At 47.3% G+C, this 21,760-nt stretch overlaps 2 protein-coding genes across 3 annotated transcripts in view; both read right to left on the reverse strand.

Annotated features, from left to right (window-relative positions):
• LOC115122078 (NLR family CARD domain-containing protein 3-like) overlaps window positions 1–11,258 on the reverse strand; it is a 36,931-nt gene extending 25,673 nt beyond the window's left edge. Inside the window, 3 exon segments of the mRNA XM_065004993.1 lie at window positions 8,411–8,980; window positions 9,343–11,025; window positions 11,145–11,258. Coding sequence (XP_064861065.1) covers window positions 8,411–8,980; window positions 9,343–9,428 — 656 coding nt within the window. The 5' untranslated portion in view covers window positions 9,429–11,025; window positions 11,145–11,258.
• A 4,402-nt stretch (window positions 11,259–15,660) lies between these two features.
• The window catches only part of paxbp1 (PAX3 and PAX7 binding protein 1), an 81,572-nt gene continuing 75,472 nt past the window's right edge, over window positions 15,661–21,760 (reverse strand). Inside the window, exons 16-18 of one of the 2 annotated variants that reach the window (XM_065004994.1) lie at window positions 19,063–19,209; window positions 17,923–18,077; window positions 15,661–16,870 (exon numbers count right to left, since the gene is read on the reverse strand). In XM_065004994.1, coding sequence (XP_064861066.1) covers window positions 16,753–16,870; window positions 17,923–18,077; window positions 19,063–19,209 — 420 coding nt within the window. In that variant the 3' untranslated portion in view covers window positions 15,661–16,752. Of the gene's footprint in view, window positions 16,871–17,922; window positions 18,078–19,062; window positions 19,210–19,854; window positions 19,921–21,760 lie in introns of those variants that run through there. The other variant, XM_065004995.1, reaches the window with a different exon arrangement.

Here is a 21,760-nt window from a genome sequence, read left to right on the forward strand (position 1 = left end):
TTGTTGTTAGTCTACACCTGTTGTTGTTAGTCTACACTTGTTGTTTACCAAGCATTTCACTGTTAGTCTACACCTGTTGTTTACCAAGCATGTGACAAATAACGTTTGATTGATTGATTTATTGATCGATTATAAGTCAGTATTTCACTGTTAGTCCACACCTGTTGTTTACCAAGCATATCCCTGTTAGTCTACACCTGTTAGTCTACACCTGTTGTATACCAAGCATTTCCCTGTTAGTCTACACCTGTTGTTTCCCAAGCATTTCCCTGTTAGTCTACACCTGTTGTTTACCAAGCATTTCACTGGTAGTCTACACCTGTTAGTCTACACCTGTTGTTTACCAAGCATTTCACTGGTAGTCTACACCTGTTGTTTACCAAGCATTTCACTGGTAGTCTACACCTGTTGTTAGTCTACACCTGTTGTTTACCAAGCATTTCCCTGTTAGTCTACACCTGTTGTTTACCAAGCATTTCACTGTTAGTCTACACCTGTTGTTGTTAGTCTACACCTGTTGTTGTTAGTCTACACCTGTTGTTGTTGGTCTACACCTGTTGTTGTTAGTCTACACCTGTTGTTGTTAGTCTACACCTGTTGTTTACCAAGCATGTCACTGTTAGTCTACACCTGTTGTTAGTCTACACCTGTTGTTTACCAAGCATTTCACTGGTAGTCTACACCTGTTGTTGTTAGTCTACACCTGTTGTTTACCAAGCATTTCACTGTTAGTCTACACCTGTTGTTTACCAAGCATTTCACTGTTAGTCTACACCTGTTGTTGATAGTCTACACCTGTTGTTTACCAAGCATTTCACTGTTAGTCTACACCTGTTGTTGTTAGTCTACACCTGTTGTTTACCAAGCATTTCACTGTTAGTCTACACCTGTTGTTTACCAAGCATTTCACTGTTAGTCTACACCTGTTGTTGATAGTCTACACCTGTTGTTTACCAAGCATTTCCCTGTTAGTCTACACCTGTTGTTTACCAAGCATTTCCCTGTTAGTCTACACCTGTTGTTGTTTACCAAGCATTTCACTGTTAGTCTACACCTGTTGTTTACCAAGCATTTCACTGTTAGTCTACACCTGTTGTTGTTAGTCTACACCTGTTGTTTACCAAGCATTTCCCTGTTAGTCTACACCTGTTGTTGTTAGTCTACACCTGTTGTTGTTAGTCTACACCTGTTGTTTACCAAGCATTTCACTGTTAGTCCACACCTGTTGTTGTTAGTCTACACCTGTTGTTTACCAAGCATTCCACTGTTAGTCTACACTTGTTGTTTACCAAGCATTTCCCTGTTAGTCTACACCTGTTGTTGTTAGTCTACACCTGTTGTTGTTAGTCTACACCTGTTGTTGTTAGTCTACACCTGTTGTTGTTAGTCTACACCTGTTGTTGTTAGTCTACACCTGTTGTTTACCAAGCATTTCACTGTTAGTCTACACCTGTTGTTGTTAGTCTACACCTGTTGTTGTTAGTCTACACCTGTTGTTGTTAGTCTACACTTGTTGTTTACCAAGCATTTCACTGTTAGTCTACACCTGTTGTTGTTAGTCTACACCTGTTGTTGTTAGTCTACACCTGTTGTTTACCAAGCATTTCACTGTTAGTCTACACCTGTGGTTGTTAGTCTACCCCTGTTGTTGTTAGTCTACACCTGTTGTTGTTAGTCTACACTTGTTGTTTACCAAGCATTTCACTGTTAGTCTACACCTGTTGTTGTTAGTCTACACCTGTTGTTGTTAGTCTACACCTGTTGTTTACCAAGCATTTCACTGTTAGTCCACACCTGTTGTTTACCAAGCATTTCACTGTTAGTCTACACCTGTGGTTGTTAGTCTACCCCTGTTGTTGTTAGTCTACACCTGTTGTTGTTAGTCTACACTTGTTGTTTACCAAGCATTTCACTGGTAGTCTACACCTGTGGTTGTTAGTCTACACCTGTTGTTGTTAGTCCACACCTGTTGTTGTTAGTCTACACCTGTTGTTGTTAGTCTACACCTGTTGTTGTTAGTCTACACTTGTTGTTTACCAAGCATTTCACTGTTAGTCTACACCTGTTGTTGTTAGTCTACACCTGTTGTTGTTAGTCTACACCTGTTGTTGTTAGTCTACACCTGTTGTTGTTAGCCTGTTGTTGTTAGTCTACACCTGTTGTTGTTAGTCTACACCTGTTGTTGTTAGTCTACACCTGTTGTTGTTAGTCTACACCTGTTGTTGTTAGTCTACACCTGTTGTTTACCAAGCATTTCACTGTTAGTCTACACCTGTTGTTTACCAAGCATGTGACAAATAACGTTTGATTGATTGATTTATTGATCGATTATAAGTCAGTATTTCACTGTTAGTCCACACCTGTTGTTTACCAAGCATATCCCTGTTAGTCTACACCTGTTGTATACCAAGCATTTCCCTGTTAGTCTACACCTGTTGTTTACCAAGCATTTCCCTGTTAGTCTACACCTGTTGTTTACCAAGCATTTCACTGGTAGTCTACACCTGTTGTTAGTCTACACCTGTTGTATACCAAGCATTTCCCTGTTAGTCTACACCTGTTGTTTACCAAGCATTTCCCTGTTAGTCTACACCTGTTGTTTACCAAGCATTTCCCTGTTAGTCTACACCTGTTGTTTACCAAGCATTTCACTGGTAGTCTACACCTGTTGTTAGTCTACACCTGTTGTTTACCAAGCATTTCACTGGTAGTCTACACCTGTTGTTTACCAAGCATTTCACTGGTAGTCTACACCTGTTGTTTACCAAGCATTTCACTGTTAGTCTACACCTGTTGTTGTTAGTCTACACCTGTTGTTGTTAGTCTACACCTGTTGTTGTTAGTCTACACCTGTTGTTAGTCTACACCTGTTGTTTACCAAGCATTTCACTGTTAGTCTACACCTGTTGTTGTTAGTCTACACCTGTTGTTTACCAAGCATGTCACTGTTAGTCTACACCTGTTGTTAGTTTATACCTGTTGTTTACCAAGCATTTCACTGGTAGTCTACACCTGTTGTTTACCAAGCATTTCACTGTTAGTCTACACCTGTTGTTTACCAAGCATTTCACTGTTAGTCTACACCTGTTGTTGATAGTCTACACCTGTTGTTTACCAAGCATTTCCCTGTTAGTCTACACCTGTTGTTTACCAAGCATTTCCCTGTTAGTCTACACCTGTTGTTTACCAAGCATTTCCCTGTTAGTCTACACCTGTTGTTTACCAAGCATTTCCCTGTTAGTCTACACCTGTTGTTGTTAGTCTACACCTGTTGTTAGTCTACACCTGTTGTTTACCAAGCATTTCCCTGTTAGTCTACACCTGTTGTTGTTTACCAAGCATTTCACTGTTAGTCTACACCTGTTGTTTACCAAGCATTTCACTGTTAGTCTACACCTGTTGTTGTTAGTCTACACCTGTTGTTTACCAAGCATTTCCCTGTTAGTCTACACCTGTTGTTGTTAGTCTACACCTGTTGTTTACCAAGCATTTCACTGTTAGTCTACACCTGTTGTTGTTAGTCTACACCTGTTGTTTACCAAGCATTCCACTGTTAGTCTACACCTGTTGTTTACCAAGCATTCCACTGTTAGTCTACACCTGTTGTTGTTAGTCTACACCTGTTGTTGTTAGTCTACACCTGTTGTTTACCAAGCATTTCCCTGTTAGTCTACACCTGTTGTTGTTAGTCTACACCTGTTGTTGTTAGTCTACACCTGTTCGTCTACACCTGTTGTTTACCAAGCATTTCACTATTAGTCCACACCTGTTGTTTACCAAGCATTTCACTGTTAGTCCACACCTGTTGTTGTTAGTCTACACCTGTTGTTGTTAGTCTACACCTGTTGTTAGTCTACACCTGTTGTTTACCAAGCATTTCCCTGTTGTTGTTAGTCCACACCTGTTGTTTACCAAGCATTTCACTGGTAGTCTACACCTGTTGTTAGTCTACACCTGTTGTTTACCAAGCATTTCCCTGTTAGTCTACACCTGTTGTTGTTAGTCTACACCTGTTGTTGTTAGTCTACACCTGTTGTTGTTAGTCTACACTTGTTGTTTACCAAGCATTTCCCTGTTAGTCTACACCTGTTGTTGTTAGTCTACACCTGTTGTTGTTAGTCTACACTTGTTGTTTACCAAGCATTTCCCTGTTAGTCTACACCTGTTGTTGTTAGTCTACACCTGTTGTTGTTAGTCTACACCTGTTGTTGTTAGTCTACACCTGTTGTTGTTAGTCTACACCTGTTGTTGTTAGTCTACACCTGTTGTTGTTAGTCTACACCTGTTGTTGATAGTCTACACCTGTTGTTTACCAAGCATTTCCCTGTTAGTCTACACCTGTTTTTGTTAGTCTACACCTGTTGTTAGTCTACACCTGTTGTTGTTAGTCTACACCTGTTGTTGTTAGTCTACACCTGTTGTTAGTCTACACCTGTTGTTAGTCTACACCTGTTGTTGTTAGTCTTAGTCTACACCTGTTGTTTACCAAGCATTTCCCTGTTAGTCTACACCTGTTGTTTATCAAGCATGTGACAAATAACGTTTGATTGATTGATTTATTGATCGATTATAAGCAGCATGCATGTTTCGCTTGAGAAAGTAAAAACACCAAACCCATTCTGCTCCCAGCTCTATAGAAATGTGATCAGATTGTTGTTGTTTGTAGAAACGGCCACGGCGTAATGGCCAATAGATCCTAATCCTACAGCCAATTAAGCGTGTTATTGTCACCATAAAAGGTGTTTAAAAAAAATCATAATTAGGCGGAGATATACTGCTCATTCACACGAGCAGTGTTTTACGACAGGTCTGAATTATAACGCAAAAACATGCTGCGCGCCAAGTTTATAAATATATATATATATATTTTTTACATACGTATTCTTTACGCAATAGTTATAAATGAGGCCCCTGGAGGTTACTAAACAGCACCTGGATTAGAACCGGTCAGTTTACTAAACAGCACCTGGATTAGAACCGGTCAGTTTACTAAACAGCACCTGGATTAGAACCGGTCAGTTTACTAAACAGCACCTGGATTAGAACCGGTCAGTTTACTAAACAGCACCTGGATTAGAACCGGTCAGTTTACTAAACAGCACCTGGATTAGAACCGGTCAGGTTACTAAACAGCACCTGGATTAGAACCGGTCAGGTTACTAAACAGCACCTGGATTAGAACCGGTCAGGTTACTAAACAGCACCTGGATTAGAACCGGTCAGGTTACTAAACAGCACCTGGATTAGAACCGGTCAGTTTACTAAACAGCACCTGGATTAGAACCGGTCAGGTTAATAAACAGCACCTGGATTAGAACCGGTCAGGTTACTAAACAGCACCTGGATTAGAACCGGTCAGGTTACTAAACAGCACCTGGATTAGAACCGGTCAGGTTACTAAACAGCACCTGGATTAGAACCGGTCAGGTTACTAAACAGCACCTGGATTAGAACCGGTCAGGTTACTAAACAGCACCTGGATTAGAACCAGTCAGGTTACTAAACAGCACCTGGATTAGAACCGGTCAGGTTACTAAACAGCACCTGGATTAGAACCGGTCAGGTTACTAAACAGCACCTGGATTAGAACCGGTCAGGTTACTAAACAGCACCTGGATTAGAACCGGTCAGGTTACTAAACAGCACCTGGATTAGAACCGGTCAGGTTAATAAACAGCACCTGGATTAGAACCGGTCAGGTTAATAAACAGCACCTGGATTAGAACCGGTCAGGTTACTAAACAGCACCTGGATTAGAACCGGTCAGGTTACTAAACAGCACCTGGATTAGAACCGGTCAGGTTACTAAACAGCACCTGGATTAGAACCGGTCAGTTTAATAAACAGCACCTGGATTAGAACCGGTCAGTTTACTAAACAGCACCTGGATTAGAACCGGTCAGTTTACTAAACAGCACCTGGATTAGAACCGGTCAGTTTACTAAACAGCACCTGGATTAGAACCGGTCAGTTTAGCCTCAGAAAGAAGGATGTGATTAAACATTTTAGAAAAAGGATCTGGGACATTATCCTCGTAAGGGGGAGGGTGCCGTAGTATGAAAAGGTTCTGGGACATTATCCTCGTAAGGGGGAGGGTGCCGTAGTATGAAAAGGTTCTGGGACATTATCCTCGTAAGGGGGAGGGTGCCGTAGTATGAAAAGGTTCTGGGACATTATCCTCGTAAGGGGGAGGGTTCCGTAGTATGGAAAGGTTCTGGGACATTATCCTCGTAAGGGGAGGGTGCCGTAGTATGGAAAGGTTCTGGGACATTATCCTCGTAAGGGGAGGGTTCCGTAGTATGGAAAGGTTCTGGGACATTATCCTCGTAAGGGGAGGGTTCCGTAGTATGGAAAGGTTCTGGGACATTATCCTCGTAAGGGGGAGGGTGCCGTAGTATGGAAAGGTTCTGGGACATTATCCTCGTAAGGGGGAGGGTTCCGTAGTATGGAAAGGTTCTGGGACATTATCCTCGTAAGGGGGAGGGTGCCGTAGTATGAAAAGGTTCTGGGACATTATCCTCGTAAGGGGGAGGGGGCCGTAGTATGAAAAGGTTCTGGGACATTATCCTCGTAAGGGGGAGGGGGCCGTAGTATGAAAAGGTTCTGGGACATTATCCTCGTAAGGGGAGGGGCCGTAGTATGAAAAGGTTCTGGGACATTATCCTCGTAAGGGGAGGGGGCCGTAGTATGAAAAGGTTCTGGGACATTATCCTCGTAAGGGGAGGGTGCCGTAGTATGGAAAGGTTCTGGGACATTATCCTCGTAAGGGGGAGGGTGCCGTAGTATGGAAAGGTTCTGGGACATTATCCTCGTAAAGGGGAGGGGGCCGTAGTATGAAAAGGTTCTGGGACATTATCCTCGTAAGGGGGAGGGTGCCGTAGTATGGAAAGGTTCTGGGACATTATCCTCGTAAGGGGGAGGGTGCCGTAGTATGAAAAGGTTCTGGGACATTATCCTCGTAAGGGGGAGGGTTCCGTAGTATGAAAAGGTTCTGGGACATTATCCTCGTAAGGGGGAGGGTTCCGTAGTATGAAAAGGTTCTGGGACATTATCCTCGTAAGGGGGAGGGTTCCGTAGTATGAAAAGGTTCTGGGACATTATCCTCGTAAGGGGGAGGGTTCCATAGTATGAAAAGGTTCTGGGACATTATCCTCGTAAGGGGGAGGGTGCCGTAGTATGGAAAGGTTCTGGGACATTATCCTCGTAAGGGGGAGGGTTCCGTAGTATGGAAAGGTTCTGGGACATTATCCTCGTAAGGGGGAGGGTGCCGTAGTATGGAAAGGTTCTGGGACATTATCCTCGTAAGGGGGAGGGTGCCGTAGTATGGAAAGGTTCTGGGACATTATCCTCGTAAGGGGAGGGTGCCGTAGTATGGAAAGGTTCTGGGACATTATCCTCGTAAGGGGAGGGTTCCGTAGTATGGAAAGGTTCTGGGACATTATCCTCGTAAGGGGAGGGTGCCGTAGTATGAAAAGGTTCTGGGACATTATCCTCGTAAGGGGAGGGGCCGTAGTATGAAAAGGTTCTGGGACATTATCCTCGTAAGGGGAGGGTGCCGTAGTATGGAAAGGTTCTGGGACATTATCCTCGTAAGGGGGAGGGTGCCGTAGTATGGAAAGGTTCTGGGACATTATCCTCGTAAGGGGGAGGGTGCCGTAGTATGAAAAGGTTCTGGGACATTATCCTCGTAAGGGGGAGGGTGCCGTAGTATGAAAAGGTTCTGGGACATTATCCTCGTAAGGGGGAGGGTTCCGTAGTATGGAAAGGTTCTGGGACATTATCCTCGTAAGGGGGAGGGTGCCGTAGTATGAAAAGGTTCTGGGACATTATCCTCGTAAGGGGGAGGGTTCCGTAGTATGAAAAGGTTCTGGGACATTATCCTCGTAAGGGGGAGGGTTCCGTAGTATGGAAAGGTTCTGGGACATTATCCTCGTAAGGGGGAGGGTTCCGTAGTATGAAAACCGTGGTGGTTAATCATTTTGACCCTTATCTTTTTGAGAGAAAAAATATGATTCAATTTGTTTGTTTTTAAATATTACTTTTATAAGTATAACATAAAAAATAAAAAAATTTAAGTATACAAATTTTCCAAAGTTTTTTTGTGTACAATATAGCTCAATATTTGCATGATATATTTTATGCACTCTTTATCAAATTAGCCAATCATTTCTACACTGGACGCCACTGGAAAGTGCCATGCTCAAGGACACAACGGAAAGCAATGTGGCATCTACAATTTATACCAGCAACCTTCCAGTTTCCAGCTCACTTTAGGCTAGATTCTTACTGTCAGACACAGGATTCGAACTAACAATCGTCCAGTTGCTAGCTTGCCTCTCTAACCGCTAGGTTACCTGAACCCCCTGCTAACATTGTTGTCGCCCCGGAAACACATACAGATACAGCTTACTTTGGTTCTGTTATTACAGGTGCATCCACTGACTGGTCACTCTTCATGGACAGTACAGGGGAGACTGGTCTCTCCGGTCCGAAAAATACAGGTACATCCATAGACCAGTCACTCTTCATGGACAGACAGCTGGGTACAGGGGAGACTGGTCTCTCCGGTCCGAAAAATACAGGTACATCCATAGACCAGTCACTCTTCATGGACAGACAGCTGGGTACAGGGGAGACTGGTCTCTCCGGTCCGAAAAATACAGGTACATCCATAGACCAGTCACTCTTCATGGACAGACAGCTGGGTACAGGGGAGACTGGTCTCTCCGGTCCGAAAAACACAGGTTTATCCATAGACCGGTCACTCTTCATGGACAGACAGCTGGGTACATGGGAGACTGGTCTCTCCGGTCCGAAAAACACAGGTTTATCCATAGACCAGTCACTCTTCATGGACAGACAGCTGGGTACCGGGGAGACTGGTCTCTCCGGTCCGAAAAACACAGGTTTATCCATAGACCGGTCACTCTTCATGGACAGACAGCTGGGTACCGGGGAGACTGGTCTCTCCTGATGGAGCCTTTTAGATAAACCCAGACCAGAACATTCAGGCCCACAGGGATGTAGAATACAGAGTCTGTGATTCAATATCTAGACTATCGATAGAGAAACTAGTTCAGTGGGAAAATCTCAGGAGGATCAATTAACTCATTCATGTTCTTACCTGTCTTTGTCTCTTAAGTTGTAAATTGAATCCATAGACGCAACAGGCACAACAGAGACGTTCATTTAATGACTATATAATTATGGATGAAATCTCAAGTTATTAAAGAATAGCATTAGAAACATAGTATTTTGTTGGATCGCAAATCATTTTTAAAAAAAGTATCAACTGTACACAAGCGCACTCTGTCTTGTCTTGTTGTGGTTGTTTGCACTCACCTTTCGGACTCTTTTACAGCGTCACGGTCCTGAAAGATACGCCTGTTTGCGTCAGCGCCTGCCTCATTCACCTCTGAGAGACTCATTTTAGGAGGTAGTGCTGTTTTACTGTGGGACAAGTACAAGTACACAATTCCAAAAACAGAAAGATTTTACTATTTTAAAGTCCTGAAGGTCACTCCGAGGATAATGCTGTTTTCTTTGTGTTGTCAGTGTAAAGGTCATAGGTACATACTTCATTAACCTTGGCCACAATGACATCCTGGTCCTCTCTCTTTGAGTACAACCTGATAACCAACCCGTCAGGAAGTTCCATAAAGGAAATGGTCACTTGATATCTCTCAAACCATTTCAGAAAAAGTTGAAGGTAACAGGAATGTGACTAGATTTGGGGAGGGGGGTGGGCTAGGTACAACACCTAAACCGTTACAAATTCCTCCGATTATTTAAACATCAATATTTAATAATTATTATTATTCACATAAAGTGAATTTACATCAGTTTAAAATATATTTATATACATATCAAATTAGCCTCAGTGCCTGTAAATATAATTCGATTTCTATGGATACACTGTTAACGCGTGTAAATACTATGTACTGTACCGTCCACAGCCATCCTAACATTCACCTATATTTAGGTGGACATAAGAAAGGATAGAGGAGGCCATGAAAAATAGACGAGTAAACACTTATACAGACAGAACGCTTGAGAGCTGTAGAATAGTGGACTGGTCCATATCTGTGTGAGGTTTACTGAAATGGCACAGCGCGAGCTCAAATTCAACACAATAATAATTTTGTGAATAAATAAGGCTTTTACCCCTTCCTTTACAAATAATCTTTCAAACGGATTGTTTCCATGACCTTATATTAAAGATTATTTGTCTTATACTGTTCAAATGTATTATGAAGTTATGAGTAATTGTTCAATTAAAATGTAAAATGTTGAGGCACCGTGAATGCCACTGTAGCGTCGGCTCGCGCTGTCATAACACTCACCGGACCCAGACGCTTTGTTTGGTACAACTTGTGTCCATAATTATATAACAAACACACGCACATTTAAACATGTTATTGTATTTGGGGGGGCTGATGTCAATTCCTACAAAGAAATCGATATTTTTGGATTCTCCCGTAACAGCTGATTAAAACGGTATCTTCCAATCCCCTCTACCTCACACCGAGTATACCTTCTATGAGGCAATACATACTTTCCAGGAACTGTTACGACACCGTCATGTAATACCGTATATATCCACGATCATCGCTATGAACCACGTTACAAGTACCACCAAGTGGTCTTTATCTATTGGCGCGATGCGTCGGAGGTCTGGTATCGACAATAGTATAATGTACAACAAACCAGTCACACTTGTAGTTTTGTGTTTTATTTGAGAGGTTTAAAAACAGCCTCTAGCCTGCCCATTCATTTGTTTCTTAGCTCAAAGAGGTTTTAAAGTGTTACCTTCGGTAAATGTGTCCCAACAGTTGTTCCAACGGATATCACAGTAGTTGAGCGGTAAGTACATCTTTACGTTCAAACCTGTGTCGTGAAGTATAAAACACCCTCATGGAATGTGACGATTTACATCACAGGTAATCTTCTAAGGCCATTAAAGTCAACCTTATCCATGAAAATGTTTGACTGATGAGCTCATGTTGGTTCTGCTGTAAAATGAAACTGAACATGTTCATTGTCAACCGTTGGTAAAACCCGAGTGTATATTTCAATAACCAGGTTATTATTGTAAAATCTAGAATAAAAATGATTATTTGTTGAATTTTTATTGAATAACTTACCTGATTGAACACAAGGTAGATTGCTGGAGAGAGAGAGAGAGAAAAAAGGACAAGATGGAATCTGTTCACGACAGACTTAAAGAGAACAGAGAACATACTTCCTTGAGGGTCGGGTAACTAGTCCAACCAGTGGTGACTAACAGCCAGTCATGTGATGTCATCACTGTAACGGGGGTCAACGGGCACATGACTGTAGTGTAGCGTAGTGACTTACTTCATAACACCATATGAAGTAAGAGCCGATCACTGTCAATCATGTGCACGTTCTGTCACAGACAGGCATTCTGAACACAAAACAGTCTTATAAATGACTCATAATGTGTCATTCTATTTAATAAAACCCCGCAGTGTTACGATCATATAGTTGGTTACTATTATGACTGAGGCATCGGAAACAAACTCAATGAGAGTCAACATCCTGAAAAGATAGATTTATTTACAGCTGCTGCTACTGTACATGACTACAGCACTTATGACAGACAGGATATAGAATTAACCTGTACAGAGGGGACCACACACACACACACACAATGGAAATAGAACAAAGATAAACAGAGGTCTAGGGAGCTACTTTAATAAAGTAGGAAATATTCTGTTTATACTCAAGTTTAGGATATCACCTATTCTTTTGTGTTTATTTCAAATCCTGACTTGAACCAAGACAGGCCCTGGTTGGTGGAGCATGGGAACAGGCCCTGGTTGGTGGAGCATGGGGACAGGCCCTGGTTGGTGGAGCATGGGGACAGGCCCTGGTTGGTGGAGCATGGGGACAGGCCCTGGTTGGTGGAGCATGGGAACAGGCCCTGGTTGGTGGAGCATGGGGACAGGCCCTGGTTGGTGGAGCATGGGGACAGGCCCTGGTTGGTGGAGCATGGGGACAGGCCCTGGTTGGTGCAGCATGGGGACAGGCCCTGGTTGGTGCAGCATGGGGACAGGCCCTGGTTGGTGCAGCATGGGGACAGGCCCTGGTTGGTGCAGCATGGGGACAGGCCCTGGTTGGTGGAGCATGGGGACAGGCCCTGGTTGGTGGAGCATGGGGACAGGCCCTGGTTGGTGGAGCATGGGGACAGGCCCTGGTTGGTGCAGCATGGGGACAGGCCCTGGTTGGTGCAGCATGGGGACAGGCCCTGGTTGGTGCAGCATGGGGACAGGCCCTGGTTGGTGCAGCATGGGGACAGGCCCTGGTTGGTGCAGCATGGGGACAGGCCCTGGTTGGTGCAGCATGGGGACAGGCCCTGGTTGGTGCAGCATGGAGACAGGCCCTGGTTGGTGGAGCATGGGGACAGGCCCTGGTTGGTGCAGCATGGGGACAGGCCCTGGTTGGTGGAGCATGGGGACAGGCCCTGGTTGGTGCAGCATGGAGACAGGCCCTGGTTGGTGGAGCATGAAGACTGGCCCTGGTTGGTGGAGCATGGGGACAGGCCCTGGTTGGTGGAGCATGGAGACAGGCCCTGGTTGGTGCAGCATGGTGACAGGCCCTGGTTGGTGCAGCATGGAGACAGGCCCTGGTTGGTGGAGCATGGGGACAGGCCCTGGTTGGTGCAGCATGGAGACAGGCCCTGGTTGGTGGAGCATGGAGACAGGCCCTGGTTTGTGCAGCATGGAGACAGGCCCTGGTTGGTGGAGCATGAAGACTGGCCCTGGTTGGTGGAGCATGGAGACAGGCCCTGGTTGGTGGAGCATGGGGACAGGCCCTGGTTGGTGGAGCATGGGGACAGGCCCTGGTTGGTGCAGCATGGAGACAGGCCCTGGTTGGTGGAGCATGAAGACTGGCCCTGGTTGGTGGAGCATGGGGACAGGCCCTGGTTGGTGGAGCATGGAGACAGGCCCTGGTTGGTGCAGCATGGGGACAGGCCCTGGTTGGTGCAGCATGGAGACAGGCCCTGGTTGGTGGAGCATGGGGACAGGCCCTGGTTGGTGCAGCATGGAGACAGGCCCTGGTTGGTGGAGCATGGAGACAGGCCCTGGTTTGTGCAGCATGGACAGGCCCTGGTTGGTGGAGCATGAAGACTGGCCCTGGTTGGTGGAGCATGAAGACTGGCCCTGGTTGGTGGAGCATGAAGACAGGCCATCAACAGAGGTCAGGACATCAACAGAGCTTGGTGTTTATTACCAGAGGTCAGGACATCAACAGAGGTCAGGACATCAACAGAGCTTGGTGTTTATTACCAGAGGTCAGGACATCAACAGAGGTCAGGACATCAACAGAGCTTGGTGTTTATTACCAGAGGTCAGGACATCAGAGGTCAGGACATCAACAGAGCTTGGTGTTTATTACCAGAGGTCAGGACATCAACAGAGCTTGGTGTTTATTACCAGAGGTCAGGACATCAACAGAGCTTGGTGTTTATTACCAGAGGTCAGGACATCAACAGAGCTTGGTGTTTATTACCAGAGGTCAGGACATCAACAGAGCTTGGTGTTTATTACCAGAGGTCAGGACATCAACAGAGCTTGGTGTTTATTACCAGAGGTCAGGACATCAACAGAGCTTGGTGTTTATTACCAGAGGTCAGGACATCAACAGAGCTTGGTGTTTATTACCAGAGGTCAGGACATCAACAGAGCTTGGTGTTTATCAGATGTATTATAGGTCAACAGATGACCTAATGTTGGAGAAATACCCCACAATACAGGTCATGAATACTCCCATTTGCCCTGGTAAAATGTATTTAGTAACATAAAGAAAATCACATTTTCACCAACTCTGGGCAGAGTGAGTGTGCACGTTTGAGGCAGCCCAATTCTGATATTTATTTCACCATTTTTATAACTTAACCTTTATTTAAAGGTTAAAGGCAAGTCATTTGAGAACAAATTCAAATTTTCAATGAAGGTCTAGGAACAGTGGGTTAAACTGCCTTGTTCTCAGGGGAACAGTGGGTTAAACTGCCTTGTTCTCAGGGGAACAGTGGGTTAACTGCCTTGTTCTCAGGGGAACAGTGGGTTAACTGCCTTGTTCAGGGGCAGAACAACAGATTCTTACCTTGTTACCTTGGGGGATTCAATCTTGCAACCTTTCGGTTACTGGCCCAATGATCTAACTACTAGGCTACGCTGCAGGTTACTGGCCCAATGATCTAACTACTAGGCTACGCTGCAGGTTACTGGCCCAATGATCTAACCACTAGGCTACCTGCTGGTTACTGGCCCAATGATCTAACTACTAGGCTACCTGCTGGTTACTGGCCCAATGATCTAACCACTAGGCTACCTGCTGGTTACTGGCCCAATGATCTAACTACTAGGCTACCTGCTGGTTACTGGCCCAATGATCTAACTACTAGGCTACCTGCTGGTTACTGGCCCAATGAACTAACCACTAGGCTACCTGCAGGTTACTGGCCCAATGATCTAACTACTAGGCTACCTGCTGGTTACTGGCCCAATGATCTAACCACTAGGCTACCTGCTGGTTACTGGCCCAATGATCTAACTACTAGGCTACCTGCTGGTTACTGGCCCAATGATCTAACCACTAGGCTACCTGCAGGTTACTGGCCCAATGATCTAACTACTAGGCTACCTGCAGGTTACTGGCCCAATGATCTAACCACTAGGCTACCTGCTGGTTACTGGCCCAATGATCTAACTACTAGGCTACCTGCTGGTTACTGGCCCAATGATCTAACCACTAGGCTACCTGCTGGTTACTGGCCCAATGATCTAACCACTAGGCTACCTGCTGGTTACTGGCCCAATGATCTAACTACTAGGCTACCTGCAGGTTACTGGCCCAATGATCTAACCACTAGGCTACCTGCTGGTTACTGGCCCAATGATCTAACTACTAGGCTACCTGCTGGTTACTGGCCCAATGATCTAACCACTAGGCTACCTGCTGGTTACTGGCCCAATGATCTAACCACTAGGCTACCTGCAGGTTACTGGCCCAATGATCTAACCACTAGGCTACGCTGCAGGTTACTGGCCCAATGATCTAACTACTAGGCTACGCTGCAGGTTACTGGCCCAATGATCTAACCACTAGGCTACCTGCTGGTTACTGGCCCAATGATCTAACTACTAGGCTACCTGCTGGTTACTGGCCCAATGATCTAACTACTAGGCTACCTGCTGGTTACTGGCCCAATGATCTAACCACTAGGCTACCTGCTGGTTACTGGCCCAATGATCTAACCACTAGGCTACCTGCAGCCCCATATTGGTTTATGATTATTGATTTCACCATTATTGGTCTTTTGACCAATTCACATCAGCTCTTTCTCAGAGCCGATCTAAATTGGTCAAAAAGACCAATAATGGTTTAATAAAAGATCAGAATTGGGCTGCCTGTGTAAATGAAGCCTATGAACTAGACAGACCCAACAGACACGGGAACAGTAGGACATTCCAAACGCGCCAATGAAAACCAGAGGCTGTATGTATCCGAGTCGGAGCGCTGCTCTAGGATCAGCGTTTCCTTATAGATCGTAGTGAATAAAAAGAATCCAATATCTGGACAGGATGGTAGGACGTATCCCAGCATTCCCTCCTCTCAGACACGCTACAAATCTTATTCCAAAGCTATTTTTTTATTCAAAACAAAAAAAAACATTTTACACAGAAATCAGCCAAATGAAAATAGAAAACCCTTCCTCCCCATCCAATCAGAGGGACATCCTCATCCAATCAGAGGGTCGTGGTGGAGAACGGCTCGTGTGACACCACCAGTCAACAGAATGAAGTTGACTCTAGATACTGATCTAGGATCAGTTACATTCAACCCTTTCAAATTAGGGCGACAACCAATAAGCTGATCTGGGATCAGTGAAGCAGAGAAATCATGGCACAGGGGGTAAAACACGAGAAGAGCAGGCGACAGTTTAAATTTAAAGACAAGTGTCCGTTGGACATTCGTCTACGTCGGACAATAAAGTCGTCTTCTTCGTGCGGATTAATCTGATCGTCATGAGGAGGACGGGAGAGAGAGCGAGAGGGGAGGGGTCATGCTATGAGACAAAACACCATGTTAGAAGTTTTCAGTTCAGGTGACGAGGGAAGGTGTTGGTTTATGGTTAAATTAGTTCTGGTGTAGAAAGTAGCAATACTCCCATCTGGGGACTGTAGAGAGAAACTACATCTCCCAGAATTCCTCTGTAGAGCAGTTCCAGATGAGGAAGTGTGGGATGATCTGTAGTCCTCCTGATCTGTAGTCCTCCTGATCTGTAGTCCTCCTGATCTAACAGACCTGCTCTTAGTCTCCTAGTCCTCCCGACACATTTTCACACATATACAATATTCACAATATATACACACACACCTGCAACTCTCACTCTCAGACACACACACACCTCCAACTCTCACTCTCAGACACACACACACCTCCAACTCTCACTCTCAGACACACACACACCTCCAACTCTCACTCTCAGACACACCTGCAACTCTCACTCTCAGACACACACTTAAAGTCCATTATGATAAACCTTGCAGTTTGACCCAACAACAGGGTTCAGATGTCCTCACACACACACACACACCTCTCACTCTCAGACACACACCTCTCAGACACACACTAAAGTCCATTATGATAAACCTTGCAGTTTGACCCAACAACAGGGTTCAGATGTCCTCACACACACACACACACAGCGGTGCAGTGATGTCACTTGGAGTCCAGTAGAGGTGTGATGTCCTTGATGCCGTGTTCCGTTGCCACGGTGATGAGGTGATCCAGAGCGTTGAGCCGAGCTAAGAGCTTCACCACCTCCTTGATCTGCTCCCTAGAGAACGAGAGACAGTTATAACTAGTCTATTAGACATCGAAAAACTCACTGCTAGTCTGCAGTGGTGTAGGGCGCTGGCCCGTGGTGTAGGGAGCTGGGCGCTGGTGTAGGGAGCTGGGCGCTGGTGTAGGGAGCTGGGCGCTGGTGTAGGGAGCTGGGCGCTGGTGTAGGGAGCTGGGCGCTGGTGTAGGGAGCTGGGCGCTGGTGTAGGGAGCTGGGCGGTGGTGTAGGGAGCTGGGTGGTGGTGTAGGGAGCTAGTGTAGGGAGCTGGCCCGTGGTGTAGGGAGCTAGTGTAGGGAGCTGGCCCGTGGTGTAGGGCGCTAGTGTAGGGAGCTGGCCCGTGGTGTAGGGAGCTAGTGTAGGGAGCTGGTGTAGGGCGCTGGGTGGTGGTGTAGGGCGCTGGGTGGTGGTGTAGGGAGCTGGGTGGTGGTGTAGGGAGCTGGGTGGTGGTGTAGGGAGCTGGGTGGTGGTGTAGGGAGCTGGCCCGAGGTGTAGGGAGCTGGGTGGTGGTGTAGGGCGCTGGGTGGTGGTGTAGGGCGCTGGGTGGTGGTGTAGGGCGCTGGGTGGTGGTGTAGGGAGCTGGGTGGTGGTGTAGGGAGCTGGGTGGTGGTGTAGGGAGCTGGGCGCTGGTGTAGGGCGCTGGTGTAGGGCGCTGGTGTAGGGCGCTGGTGTAGGGCGCTGGGTGGTGGTGTAGGGCGCTGGGTGGTGGTGTAGGGCGCTGGTGTAGGGCGCTGGGTGGTGGTGTAGGGCGCTGGTGTAGGGCGCTGGGTGGTGGTGTAGGGCGCTGGGTGGTGGTGTAGGGAGCTGGCCCGTGGTGTAGGGAGCTAGTGTAGGGAGCTAGTGTAGGGAGCTAGTGTAGGGAGCTGGCCCGTGGTGTAGGGAGCTAGTGTAGGGAGCTGGCCTGTGGTGTAGGGAGCTAGTGTAGGGAGCTAGTGTAGGGAGCTGGCCCGTGGTGTAGGGCGCTAGTGTAGGGAGATCGTGCAGGTATATAGCATCCATAATGTGCCTACAACATCTTTAAAAAGCCTTTATAACATGTAATCACGTACTTGGCGTTCCTCTTGTCGATGTCGGACCCCCCCAGAGAACCTCTCAGCAGAGCAGAGGCCAGGTGGGTGAGGTAACGACAGAAGGGCTCCAGCTGAGGCAGGGTCTGCTGACCTTTCAACCCTACAAACCACTGGGCTGGGAAACACTCCACCACCTACACACACACACAGGGTACGCAGACCAACAGACGCACAGACAGACAGCCAGCCCGACAGACACACAGAGAGACAACCAGCCCGACAGACACACAGAGAGACAGCCAGCCCGACAGACACACAGAGAGACAGCCAGCCCGACAGACACACAGAGAGACAGCCAGCCCGACAGACGCACAGAGAGACAGCCAGCCCGACAGACGCACAGAGAGACAGCCAGCCCGACAGACGCACAGAGAGACAGCCAGCCCGACAGACGCACAGAGACAGCCAGCCCGACAGACGCACAGAGAGACAGCCAGCCCGACAGACGCACAGAGAGACAGCCAGCCCGACAGACGCACAGAGAGACAGCCAGCCCGACAGACGCACAGAGAGACAGCCAGCCCGACAGACGCACAGAGAGACAGCCAGCCCGACAGACGCACAGAGAGACAGCCAGCCCGACAGACACACAGAGACAGCCAGCCAGACACACAGAGACAGCCAGCCCGACAGACACACAGAGAGACAGCCAGCCCGACAGACACACAGAGAGACAGCCAGCCCGACAGACACACAGAGAGACAGCCAGCCCGACAGACACACAGAGAGACAGCCAGCCCGACAGACACACAGAGAGACAGCCAGCCCGACAGACGCACAGAGAGACAGCCAGCCCGACAGACGCGCAGAGACAGCCAGCCCGACAGACACACAGAGAGACAGCCAGCCCGACAGACGCACAGAGAGACAGCCAGCCCGACAGACACACAGAGAGACAGCCAGCCCGACAGACACACAGAGAGACAGCCAGCCCGACAGACACACAGAGAGACAGCCAGCCCGACAGACACACAGAGAGACAGCCAGCCCGACAGACACACAGAGAGACAGCCAGCCCGACAGACAGCCCAACAGAAACATGTTGAACTAAAGTCATCTTAAAACATGGACAAGGCAGAGGTGGGATTCCTCAGGAACGAGGTGTGTGTGTGTGCGTACCCTCTGACTCTTCAGTACGCTGTCTTCCCCAGCCTCAGCGTTCTGTAGGGCTGACAGGATGTATCTGTTCAGGGTGGAGTCCAGAGCCAACTCCCTCACCGTGGAACCAGACAATACACCACTCCACTGGAGGATGTTACCTAGCAACTAGAGGAGGGAGAGGGAGTCAATATCTGTTACCTAACAACTAGGGGGGGGGTCAATATCTGTTTCCTAGCAACTAGGGGGGTCTATATCTGTTACCTAGCAACTAGAGGAGGGAGTCAATATCTGTTACCTAGCAACTAGAGGAAGGAGAGGGAGTCAATATCTGTTACCTAACAACTAGGGGGGGGTCAATATCTGTTTCCTAGCAACTAGGGGGGGGGGGTCTATATCTGTTACCTAGCAACTAGAGGAGGGAGAGGGAGTCAATATCTGTTACCTAGCAACTAGTGGTGGTCTATATCTGTTACCTAGCAACTAGAGGATTGAGAGGGAGTCAATATATGTTACCTAGCAACTAGAGGGGGGGAGTCAATATCGGTTACCTAGCAACTAGAGGGGAGAGAAAGAGTCAATGTCTGTTACCTAGCAACTAGTGGGGGTCTATATCTGTTACCTAGCAACTAGAGGGGGTCCATATCTGTTACCTAGCAACTAGGGGGTATATATCTGTTACCTAGCAACTAGGGGGTCTATATCTGTTACCTAGCAACTAGAGGAGGGAGAGGGAGTCGATATCTGTTACCTAGCAACTAGAGGGGGAGTCAATATCTGTTACCTAGCAACTAGAGGAGGGAGATGGAGTCAATGGCTGTTACCTAGTTACCTAGCAACTAGAGGAGTGAGAGGGAGTCGATATATGTTACCTAGCAACTAGAGGGGGGGGGGGGGGTCAATATCTGTAATACAGTGTGTATAAAACCAAGATAACTTGATATTTCTGTGAATTACAGCCTGACCACCATCAGGGCTCCCAACTAACATTTTTCCCTGGTGGTACTGGTACCAGTAAGTTTTCCAGTTCGTGGCATTTTCTTCATGCCATTACGCAATATATATATATTTTATGTTTTGAGGCTATATTTGGTATTTTATTAGGGGGGGGGGGGCAGACTCCCCAGTGGGGGGGGCCTATGCCCTCCAAAGCCCACCCTTCCGCAGGCCCCAGTGAAACAAGTGGCTCTCTGGTCGCAGCAGGCCCCAGTGAAACAAGTGGCTCTCTCATCGCAGCAGGCCCCAGTGAAACAAGTGGCTCTCTCATCGCAGCAGGCCCCAGTGAAACAAGTGGCTCTCATCGCAGCAGGCCCCAGTGAAACAAGTGGCTCTCTTATCGCAGCAGGCCCCAGTGAAACAAGTGGCTCTCTTATCGCAGAAGGCCCCAGTGAAACAAGTGGCTCTCTTATCGCAGAAGGCCCCAGTGAAACAAGTGGCTCTCTTATCGCAGAAGGCCCCAGTGAAACAAGTGGCTCTCTTATCGCAGAAGGCCCCAGTGAAACAAGTGGCTCTCTTATCGCAGCAGGCCCCAGTGAAACAAGTGGCTCTTATCGCAGAAGGCCCCAGTGAAACAAGTGGCTCTCTTATCGCAGAAGGCCCCAGTGAAACAAGTGGCTCTCTTATCGCAGAAGGCCCCAGTGAAACAAGTGGCTCTCTTATCGCAGAAGGCCCCAGTGAAACAAGTGGCTCTCTTATCGCAGCAGGCCCCAGTGAAACAAGTGGCTCTTATCGCAGAAGGCCCCAGTGAAACAAGTGGCTCTCTTATCGCAGAAGGCCCCAGTGAAACAAGTGGTTCTCTTATCGCAGAAGGCCCCAGTGAAACAAGTGGTGCTCTTATCGCAGAAGGCCCCAGTGAAACAAGTGGTGATCTTATCGCAGAAGGCCCCAGTGAAACAAGTGGCTCTTATCGCAGAAGGCCCCAGTGAAACAAGTGGCTCTTATCGCAGAAGGCCCCAGTGAAACAAGTGGCTCTTATCGCAGAAGGCCCCAGTGAAACAAGTGGTTCTCTTATCGCAGAAGGCCCCAGTGAAACAAGTGGTTCTCTTATCGCAGAAGGCCCCAGTGAAACAAGTGGTTCTCTTATCGCAGAAGGCCCCAGTGAAACAAGTGGTGCTCTTATCGCAGAAGGCCCCAGTGAAACAAGTGGTGCTCTTATCGCAGAAGGCCCCAGTGAAACAAGTGGCTCTTATCGCAGAAGGCCCCAGTGAAACAAGTGGCTCTTATCGCAGAAGGCCCCAGTGAAACAAGTGGCTCTTATCGCAGAAGGCCCCAGTGAAACAAGTGGCTCTTATCGCAGAAGGCCCCAGTGAAACAAGTGGCTCTTATCGCAGAAGGCCCCAGTGAAACAAGTGGCTCTAATCGCAGAAGGCCCCAGTGAAACAAGTGGCTCTCATCGCAGAAGGCCCCAGTGAAACAAGTGGCTCTCATCGCAGAAGGCCCCAGTGAAACAAGTGGCTCTCTTATCGCAGAAGGCCCCAGTGAAACAAGTGGCTCTCTTATCGCAGAAGGCCCCAGTGAAACAAGTGGCTCTCTTATCGCAGCAGGCCCCAGTGAAACAAGTGGCTCTCTTATCGCAGAAGGCCCCAGTGAAACAAGTGGTTCTCTTATCGCAGAAGGCCCCAGTGAAACAAGTGGCTCTCTTATCACAGAAGGCCCCAGTGAAACAAGTGGTTCTCTTATCGCAGAAGGCCCCAGTGAAACAAGTGGTTCTCGTATCGCA

The sequence above is a fragment of the Oncorhynchus nerka genome, linkage group LG19, assembly GCF_034236695.1.
Source record: "Oncorhynchus nerka isolate Pitt River linkage group LG19, Oner_Uvic_2.0, whole genome shotgun sequence".
NCBI lineage: Eukaryota > Metazoa > Chordata > Actinopteri > Salmoniformes > Salmonidae > Oncorhynchus > Oncorhynchus nerka.